Source organism: Galeopterus variegatus, unplaced genomic scaffold, assembly GCF_000696425.1.
Source record: "Galeopterus variegatus unplaced genomic scaffold, G_variegatus-3.0.2 Scaffold11807, whole genome shotgun sequence".
NCBI classification, from domain to species: Eukaryota; Metazoa; Chordata; class Mammalia; order Dermoptera; family Cynocephalidae; genus Galeopterus; species Galeopterus variegatus.
Window position 1 is genome coordinate 18980 of NW_007737918.1, and position 11176 is coordinate 30155.

The 11176-nt window shown below is 34.2% G+C and overlaps 1 protein-coding gene across 1 annotated transcript in view; it reads left to right on the top strand.

Annotated features, from left to right (window-relative positions):
* The window catches only part of LIPJ (lipase, family member J), a 24639-nt gene extending 18400 nt beyond the window's left edge, over positions 1 to 6239 (top strand). The window contains exons 7-9 of the mRNA XM_008594889.1: positions 128 to 199; positions 4491 to 4562; positions 5935 to 6239. Of these exons, the coding sequence (XP_008593111.1) occupies positions 128 to 199; positions 4491 to 4562; positions 5935 to 6168 (378 nt within the window). The 3' untranslated portion in view covers positions 6169 to 6239. The remainder of the gene's footprint in view (positions 1 to 127; positions 200 to 4490; positions 4563 to 5934) is intronic.
* Positions 6240 to 11176: the final 4937 nt, after the last annotated feature.

The following is an 11176-nucleotide window of genomic DNA, read 5'->3' on the forward strand; positions in this document are numbered from 1 at the left end:
TTGTTTTTATTAATATTACCTATTAAAAATTAACTTTCAATTTTCTTGAAATAATTTACTTCAATAAATACCAAAGATTATGCTTTCTGTGATTGAACTAAGTGTAAAAATGTTTTTAACTCCTCAGAGTCGTTTGGATGTGTATTTTTCACACAACCCAGAAGGAACATCTGTTCAAAATATGCTTCACTGGAGTCAGGTATAACTGTTAAAATGCACTTTAATAAAACATAATTTACACTACTGATGGTTTACCTCATCATTCTAGGGATCATGCCATTACCATAGAATGATATATTTGGAATGATAAAATAAAATTATTACATATTTGTATGATTCCTTATAGTTTATAAAATGTATTAATATCATAATCTATTAGAACCTCTAAACCTACACAATGATCAGAGCAATATACATATTTATGTTTTACAAATGAGAAAATGTTAGAACAGTACACAAGGGATCATGTAGGCCATGCCCCTCTATTGGCTTGCCCAAAGATTCAAAGCTATTCCTTAGAGAAAACTAAGACTAGAATACAATTTTCCTGATGCCTAGTCTAAAACATTTTCACTGGACCATATTTTCTCCCATGTTAAATCGTGAGCTCTTTCCAGACCATGAGCAAGTTTTGTTCACTTTTGTATTTCCGAGGCCAGCAGTTCTTGGCATGTAGTAGACACTCAACTAATATTTGTTCAGTGAATTATATTGATAAAGAAAAAATCAAGTGTGAATGTAACTTAATGTTGAAAGCCAGGATAACATAGTAGAAAGAACACTTTCTTGAGCTCAAAAGAGCAGATGTTAACTCTTCTCTCTGAACCTTACTGATATTGAACAGCTCATTTAACATTCCTGAATCAGTTTCCTCTATTTTAAAAATAAAATTAAAAATAATTCTTTAAACTAACAAAGAAAAATATTATGTGAATTAAATAGGGTAATGATTGTGAATGTTCTTTAAAGTGAATAAACACTAGACACTAAGTTCCTAAGATATTGGATAAGGCTTTCTCATTTACAAAACATTTAAATCTACAAAGTAATTGTTTTGATATAAATTATTAAAAACCTTTATTATAACTTATCTTTAGGTGAGATGATATCCTTCTGTCCCTGATGATGGCTAGGCCAGGAAAATCTAAGCAAATTTAACATTTATTCATCCATTATAACAATACTTATTGAGCACCTACTTTGTGCTCTGTACTGTTCTATGCTCATGGCATACATCAGTGGAGAACAACAACAAAAAAAAGACTTCTGTGTTTTTTTAAGCTTACATTCTGTTAGTAGAAATATGTATAATAAGTTCCAAATAAGAAAAGCTGATGGCTTGAACTGACATGTTGACAGTAGAAGTGGTAATAATGGTTGGATTCTGAATATAAGTATGTATATCATGAACATGCAGCCAACAAGATTTAAGGATGGATTCTATGAGAGATGAGAGAGAAGAAGAGAGTCATAGGTGACTCTAAAGTTTTTGACCTAAGCAATGAAAAAATGAAATTGCCATTAAGGAAGATAGGGAAGTTTGATGGTGGAGTGGATTTGGAGGAAAGGTAAAATGTTCTGTTCTGGAGATGATGACTTTTAGACATCCAAGTAATGAATTTGAGTAAGCAGTTGTAAATAGAAATCATAATTTAAGAGAAGCTTATGAAGGAAGCTACGCATTTTGAATGTAAATGGCACATAAAGCCAAGACACTGGGTGAGAATACAAATGACTTAATATAGAGAAGAGAAGAGGAGCGAGGATTGAGTGCTGAGACACAAAAAGATTAAGGGGTCAGGTGGCAGAAGCTAAATTGGCCAAAAAAAAAAAAAGAAAGAAAGAAAGAAAAGAAAGAGAAAGCAAGAAAGCAGTAAGTGAATGAAGATTAAGAAAGTATGGTTTTCTATAAGCGGAGGGAAGAAAAGATCTCAAGGATGAGGTAATGAACAACCATGTTAAATGACACTTAGAGAAAATATGGAAAAATTTCTCAAAATTGACTAAAGTTTTTAAGAAGTTCATAAATAACCTTGGCTAGTTTTGGTGAAAGGATGGAAGTAGTGTTTTCTGGTAAATGTTTAATAACTGGCTGTCTTTGTGGGGGTAGAAAGAGAAGTCTTGAACTGTAGCATCTGCCAATTTCCATGGTGAAAATATTTCCATCATGGCTGATTTCAACCTTCTGATATGAAGCTACTGTGCTCAGAGTTGGGACAGAACGCCCATAATTGGCTCTTGCACAGTACTGGATGGAGCGTAAGGCTAATTAGAATGAACTGAAGAGATGATGGGATGATGGTTGTGCAACATTGTGAACAAATGTCACTGAATTACATACTTTACATGGTTAAAATGGTAGATTTTATTTTGTATGTATTTTGCTATAGCAAAAAAAAAATGATTGGGGAGAGAAATTAGAGATGGTGAGAACTTCTGTAGAACCTTGCTGCAAAGAGAGGAACAATATTGGTCAAGAGCTGTGGTGGGAAATGGAGGTTCCATATGTTTGTCTATCCATCTATCATCTGTCTTAAGAGAGAGCTAACAACATATTTCTGTGTTAATAAAAATGGCATAGTATAGAGGAGACATTTTATGAAGTTGGAGAGAAAGGAATGGATTGCTAGGCTTGATATAACATCTACTAAAGAAGAAATAAGCTTTAGCTAGGTGCATAGATAACGTACATAAAGAAACAGCAGGAATATATATGTTCATTTGCTGGTAAGTGTATCAATGTAGGGAAAGTCCTTGTATTCAGACCTTTTCTTATTGCTTCGGTCTTTTTATTAAAATAGGAAGCAAGTTTCAATAAAAGAGAATATGGATGGTAGAGAAGGTAAGAACAGTGATAGGGAAGAAAGTATGATATAATTACCTATAAAAGTGAGAGAGGAAATGGACTAGGGAATTGTGCCATGATTGCTGAGCAAAATGAATGACCTCCATGAGGTTTGGGATCATAAATTTAAAGTGAATTCGGTCTGCATAGTTTTGAATTTGTCTCCGGATTTGTTCAATCTCATTAGTATAGGAATGTAGTAGGTGGAAAATTAAATTTTTCTGGAGTTGTGTTTTTGTGAACCAAGCAGGATAATATAATAGAAGTGGAGAAGTGTTGATTAAATGTAAGTGAATAATTTTAATGATTGAATGTGGGATTTCAGCTGGGTAAAGAAAGAACATTTAGAGAATAAGATATAATATAAAGTTGTGAATAAATTCAAGATCCTGGCAGAGTTGAAGGACTGTTGAAGTTGATACACTAGAGAGAATTAGCACATAATGTTCAGAAAGCAGGATGAATAAAAATTAGAATATGGAGGGATTGTGATAATGCTAAGGCTTATAATATAATCATAGAGTGAATTGCTGCTGTAAGGCAGAGGACAAGATTATTGAAGGAAAAGAGTTCGAGAAACTTAGAGCCCAAGTTGCTGGAACGATTAAATCACTAAAAACAGGCAGGAGTAGTTTTAGAAAGAGTAACAGTGAGCAGGAACTAAACAGGCAGAACAACCTAGAGTTTAAGAGGTGATAGCAACAGCAAAGGACAGTGGGCAAACTAATTGAATGACTTGAGATTCAGAGCTTGGAGTTTTAGGGAGGAGAAAGTAAAAATTGTCTAGAAGAAGGAACAATGGGCAAAGGGGATTCATCCAACCCCCAGGTCCAGTGACAGCTGGTGTATGGGAAAAGTAGTGCCACTTGAAAGAACTGCAGTGGAAGTAGTGTTCTCAGGAAAAACCAGATTATCAATAGAGCAACAAGGTAAAGGGGCCATTCAGAGAAGAGGTTTAAGATATAGGGCTGATAACAGAATTTCAGGTGTTAGAATTTTAGAAGTTGAGGAGAGTTGGGAAGAGATAACAGAAAATGTATGGAGCCCTAGGTTTAGAGTAGTACTAAAGAAGATGGTTAACCTTAAAGATTGGCCTTCCCCATAATTGGGGAAAAATGGGCATGTCAGATTAGATCTAACAGACTCAGAACAGATAGTAGTGGTGAGGCTGTGAGTGTTAAGGAGTAAAGCAAGGGATGGCTTCTGGGAAACACTCTTGAGCCTTGTTGTTTGAGGTAAGGTTGTTCAGAGACCTGCTATCTTGGCCCCAGTGCAAGACACTCACTCCTGACCTCTCTTGATGCAGCTGAGGATTTCTGAGGAAGCCTGATGTTACCCCAAACATCCATGATGTTACCCCCTTTTATTAATAAAAGATCTTAGTGATATGTGCATTTGTATGTGGATGGTAGAATCATATTCTTTAGAGTCCCCTGAGTTTCCACCTCCCTATGTCCCCCCTCCCCCTCCCATCCCTTCCATTTATCACCCTATCCAAGGGAAGGGAGAATCAAAGAAACCCACCTGCATAAATACCAGCTGACCCAGTACAAAGGGAACAGATATGCAAAGCATAGCTAATTTGCATCAGCTGCCGCTGTAATGAACAAATGAATATGGTCTTACTTTTTTGTTTTTCTTTCAGCTTTTAAATTCTACTCATTTGAAAGCTTTTGACTGGGGCAGTCCTTATTTGAACTTGGTTCATTATAATCAGGTACATAATTATTATAAACTAAAAACTATCTCCTTTCCTGGTTGGTTCAGATGATTTTGCTATAGATTGAGAATTACTTGTAAATTCTTAAAGTACTATAACAGAGTGAGAAGGAACAGCAGATGAAGATCATGTTAAGTTTCAACCATACTGTCACATCCAACCAAAGCAGCTTTTCCGTATTTTCTACATATTTTAAAACAGATATTCTGGATAATCTAGAGAAGTCGACAGGCAGTAGAATAATTCAACAGCCCTCAAAATGAAAAAAAAAATTGTAACATGCATGGATCTGTAAAAGGCATAATATAGTTCTTAACCCTAAAACCAGTTATTCTTTTTGGAAAGATAGGACATACACATATAATAATTAGGAAAAACTTAGAAGTTAATGAGAATGTGGTAAAAATTGTCTAACGACAAAATTCTTGAAGTATTAGAACTTAACTCAGTCTGACTTCTAAATTTATGCTTTTCCGCCATACTTTTCTGGCTCATCTAAACTGTAGGCCTGATGTGGTCAGCTCATATAAAAGTCTGACATAAAATTTGAAGATCAAATTCAGTGAGATCAGAGTTGACCTAAACTGCCAATATTTATAATTTATTGATAAACATATTAAAAGTAATACAGCCAGAGAAAACATGATTGAAATACTTTTATGCTTTATAAATAATACTTAAATTACTTCTGTGGAATGTTTGAATACTCTGAGTTAGAACCAACTATCTAGTTTTGATTTATATAGGACTTATTTCTACATAAAACTTGTAATACCCATTCTTCATCCTCTTTGCTTCTACAGATGCATTAAGTTGAATACATTATATTCAAATTTTAAAACAGTATTTAAATTAATCATTTAAAAAATCAGTAAATATTTGGTCTGGTTCCAACTCTTGGCTATTGTAAATAGTGCTGCAATAAACATTGACGTACAGGTGTCCCTTCGACATGATGATTTCCATTCAGATAAAAAAGAATGAAATACTACCATTTGCAGCAATATGGATGGTCTTCAAATAAATTATATTAAGTGAAATGTCAGGCACAGAAAGAGAAATACCACATGTTCTCACTTATTTGTGGGAGATAAAAATAAATAAATAAATAATAAATATACAAACAAACGGTGGGGGGCAGGGAAGAAGACAAAACAATCACAATTCCTTGAACTTGTTAAGACAAGTGAACAGATATGATATTGATACGGACGGAGGTGGGAGAGAGAGGGGGGAAAGACAAATTGGTAAAGGGACACGAAAATCAACTACATTGTATATTTATAAATTAAAATAAAAGAAAAGCAGTAAATAGAACCTTCTAATGTATCATTTCCTGTGAAAACTATTTTTACTCATTTATTTCTAGACAACTTCTCCATTGTACAATGTGACAAATATGAATGTGTCAACTGCAACTTGGAATGGTGGAAGTGACTTGTTGGCTGACCCTGAAGATGTTAAAATTTTAAATTCTGAAATTACAAACCACATTTACCATAAAACTATTTCTTACTACAATCATATAGACTTTTTGTTTGGATTAGATGTCTATCATCAAGTTTACCATAAAATTATTGAAATTATCCAAGACAGTTTGTAAAGAAACATATTATTAGTATTCTGTGTTTAAGGATCTATATCATTCCTATTAAAATCCAATTTTTTTTCTTACTATGTATTATTTTTACTTATTTAAATAAAGTATGTAATTTTCAAAATAGCATGCAGACTTCTGGTTTCCGGTTCTTCATGGAAGGAGCATGGAAGTTACCACTCAGTCATAACAACAAATAAAAAGTTGAACAGACTGAAAACTCAGCAACTCTTCTTCGAGCCTTAAGAGAGGTGAATACAAGGGGCACACTGCCCCCGAAGATGAGAGAGACAGGCCAACACAGAGAGGCAAGGCTTAGCAGAATAGAGACTCTCAATTGGAAACCACCCGGGAAAGTGCCAGTGTAGGAAAGCCTGAACTGTAAGTGATGAATTACTGGAGGCTCAGTATGAACAAGTCTGAGAGTTAAAAACTCCAGGGGGACCCACTCATAGGGAGCCTCTTTTGTAAGTTTTACCTCCAGGAGCTTGACCATGTGCTCACATTAAGTATCAGATTAAAAATCCTCTTGTGGGGGAGGGGGGAGAAATATTTTGAAATATGCTACAACACTCTGTTTCTCAACAAGGCTTGCCCTCAGAAGAAACTAGCTAACTGGAGCCTAACCTGCTGGGTTTTATTTGTGCCTAAATAAAAGACCTGGGGGCCAGGGAAACTCTTAGCCAGCTCTACCTTTCCATGTGGGAGAAAGGAAATACTCAACTCAAGTCCGCTCTGCCATCCTGTCCCACCTAAGGTGGTGGTAAGTGGTGCGGTGTGGAACTGAGAAGCACTTCAGAAGTTCACAGTACAGAGGCATAAGCTCATTAAAAGACTGGGACCTAATCATAAGATTACAGAATGCTTCCCCTCCTCCACATTTTATCACCATATTACCACCCACTCTGGTGGGGAATGTTATTAATGGGGGAGGCTGTGCACGTGTGAGGGTAGGGGAGACGTGGCTAATCCCTGTACCTTCCTCACAATTTTACTGTGAACCTAAAATCGATCTAAAAAATAAAATAAAGACAAAAAAGAATTTGTATGCAAAGACAAACCTTTCTTCTTTCTACTTCCTGAATAATGCATGACTTCCTGGACATCTGTAATCCCTGTGGAGAGCAAGATGGGAAGGCAGAAGTCTAAAAGTAAGTGTAAATTTACCACATAAAGACTGACAAAAACAACCCATAATCTACTGAATTAGAGTCAAGTTTTCTGCCTTAAGGAAATGGAGGTTGAAAGCCAATTTAAGTTCAGGTAGTGTTGAAGTTGCTAAATTGTACTTAACTCATGCCTACGGACTTCTAAAAATGTTATACAAGTTGGGCCGGCCCGTGGCTCACTCAGGAGAGTGCGGTGCTGATAACACCAAGGCCCCGGGTTCGGATCCCATATAGGGATGGCCGGTTAGCTCGCTGGCTGAGCGTGGTGCTGACAACACCAAGTCAAGGGTTAAGATCCCCTTACCGGTCATCTTTTAAAAAATAAAATAAAAATAAAAATAAAAAATAAAATAAAATAAAAATAAAAATGTTATACAAGTATAAATTAAACTTGTATAGATAGTGAGAAAAAATGAAGTACATGCTTAGATTAGTATGAATGCAGCTCAGGGAAGGCAAATAACTTTAAAAATAAATCAATTAATTACTCTCAACAACAATAGCAACAAAACATTATAGTTAAGGCTAAAAGAGAAGTCCTTATTTTATTTGGTAACCTTGGTACTAAAAAAATAAAGTGCTGAGAATAGATATATATTTAGAGATATCTTTTTTAAAGAGTCTAAGTATTTTAATATAGCATATGTGTTACTTCAGAGTTTTCAAATGATTCTTCAAAGAAGACAAATGAGATAGAATTATAATTCAGGAGAACGACTCATGTTGATGTTTGAAGAATAGATCAGAAGTTTCTGATAATGGTGGACTAACTACTTCAGATCTGGGAAAAACATAAAAAGCATGTATTTGAAGAAAATAGAAAACTAAAAATGCAGTGAAGAATTACAGAGTCAAGAAAAGAAACTCAGAAGTGAGCCTGGAATTTTAGATGTTTATATCTTAGCATCAGTTTATTCTAAAAGTATGGCCAAAAGCCTGAAAAAATTAGTGGAGGATAAAGATTGGAATCCAGTCCACCAAAGAGAGGTTTCCCCTGGCAAACCTCAATTCTCAGGCTTTAACCCCAAAGTACTGTGCCCTAGGAATAATGTGGAACTGGATATAGATCTGTACCTTTCAGGTAGTATAGTCCAGCTTTGAATCATGGAATTCCTAATGTACTAAAGTGATTTGGGAATTCTAATGCTCTAGCTATCTGTCTGAAGCAAAAGTAAATCCTCTCTGGAGAAAAGTCAAATCATCCAAGATGCTAAAAAAATGCTAAAATTATGCAATGTCTCAGGATAGGTCAACATACAAAAACAAATTTCATTTTTATGTACTAGCATCAAACAATTGCAAAATGAAATTTAAAATGTCATATTATTTATAATATTATGAAAAGTTATAATACTTAGGAATAAAGATAAATATGCTCATGTTGACAGATTCAATATTATTAACATATCTACTCTCACCAAATTTACTTGAATATTCAAAGCAACTCCAGTCAAAATTTCCAGTCTTTTTTTCTTAGAAATTGTTATATGCTATATTCATTCTAAAACTTATTCTGTATAGAATTTACAATTAATCTAGAAATGCCCACACAATTTTGAACAATGTTGATGAACTTATACTGCCTAATTGCAAGACATTTGATTTATGACAAATGTAGCACTGCTGGAAAGTGGAAAAAGGATAGTATTTTCGATAATGTTGCTGAACCATTTGAATATCCAAATAGAAAAATAAGCAAACATGACTCTTACCTCATATTATGCATAGTAATCAATTTCAGGTACATCTAAATGTAGAAGATAAGTAACAAAGCTTTTAGAAAGAAACATAAAATAATGTTTATAATCTTAAGATAGGTAAAGATTTCATGAGCACACACAAAAATGCTAAACATAAAATGAAAGATTAATGAAATTATACATTAAAATTAAGAATTTCTGCTTATCAAAACAGTTGAGAGAATAAAAAGTCAATTAGAAGGAAATTATATTTATAACTCATGTAAATAAAATGAGTTCCAATCCATAATATATAAATAATATAATTTCTGCAAATCTCTGCAGGAAGGGGTTAACTCACCAGACCTGTGTTGCTCAAGCTCTGCATATTTTCAATGAATGCTTGTCTTTAGGACCTTCCCTTAGCAGGCTCCTGGGCATGAGCTCTCCCTGCACATGTTTTCACACGTCATTACTGAGAGAATTAACCATATCTCCATGTGACTTTGCTGAGAGAATACATCTGGAAGCTTGTGCCTGGTTTCTCCTAGACTTCTTCCTGGGCACCTTTGCCTTTGCTGATTTTAGTCCACATCCATTTGCTATAATAAATGTAACCATGAGTATAACTTTTTCTGAGGCCTGTGTGTTCTTCTAGTAAACCATCAAGCCTAAGGGTGGTCTTGGTGACTTCCAATACAAATTTATAAGGAAATGACATACAATCCAATAGTAAGAGGCAATTGACTAGAAGAAACATCTCATAAAAAAAGAATATACAAAATACTGTAAACATTACAGAAGATACTCTACCTTTGAAAGCTTTGATAAGATGCCAAAAAAAACTAAAACAAGATGGCATAATGGCTAAAATTTTAAAACCTGAAAATCCCAAGTGTTGAGTGAGGATGTGGAACAACTAGAAATCTCATACATTGTTGGTGAAAATTAAAAAGCCACTTTGGAAAACTCTTTGGCATTGACTACTAATGTTGAAAATACTTGTACCCTATAATCTGGCAATTCCATACCTAATAATATACCCAACAAAATTGCAAGCACATATTTACCAAAATGTACAAGAATGTTCATTATTGTACACAGCATTATATTAATGGCAAAAAGAAGCAAGACACAAGTATTCCTGGATCAATTAATAGAAACTTCAAAGACAGACTAATCTGTAATGTTAGGAGTTTAGACAGTGATTACCTTTTGGAGAGAAGGGTAGACAGTAACTGGAACAAGGTGTGCTCTGCTTTTTTGGGTTCCAGCAATGTTCTATTTATTGATCTGAATAATAGTTACACAGATGCATTCATCTGTATTAATTCATTGATCCATCCACTTATGATTTGTACATTTTTCTGTTTGTGTTTTATAAGTCAACAAAGCAGCTAAGAAAAACCTTAAAAAGTAAAAGCCTTAATTATTATTATGGAAAAATTCAGATAGCTGATTATTAGGGGATGACTTATTACAATGGGAATGCATCTAATTGGTAGGGCTATATAGGAAATATTAAGATAAAGAATGCTGAGAGCTTGATACAAAAAGGTGGTGACCAAAATGATTTTCAGGAACTTACACATGACAACATTCTCACATAGCTTTCCTATTAATGAAGTATTGTCAATAACGTTATATAATGAAATTATAATATTAAGAAATTTTGGTTGTTAGTAGCCAGGCACTATGTTAAGTATTTTGTATTCATTAAGTCATTTAACCTTCACATCAAACATATGAAGACCCTAGTATCCATTTTGACAAAGAAATTGAAACTTTAAAAAATAAAAAAAGAATTTTGTGTTAAAAAGTTGGGTTGACATATGTGCAAGTACGTGTGTACTTCAAAAAGCTCATGGAAAGGTTTGTATGATCTTTCAATTCTATTTTTCCATGAGCTTTTTGAAGTATAACAAATGCACATTTTCTCTTCCCTGAATTCATTATTATAACTTTCTCCATTCAGGCTTTATGCTCACATTCTGTCTGATAGAGTTTAGTTGTGTTTGGTTTACTTTTGTTTATACTTTACTCTTGTGTTATCTTTCTCATAGATATTTTCTCTCACTTCCAAATATTTACTTGAAATCACTACTGGTAAAACACTTGCCCTGGTGCTGGGCAGCTTTACTGAGAAGGTAGAGTCCACTCAGATTT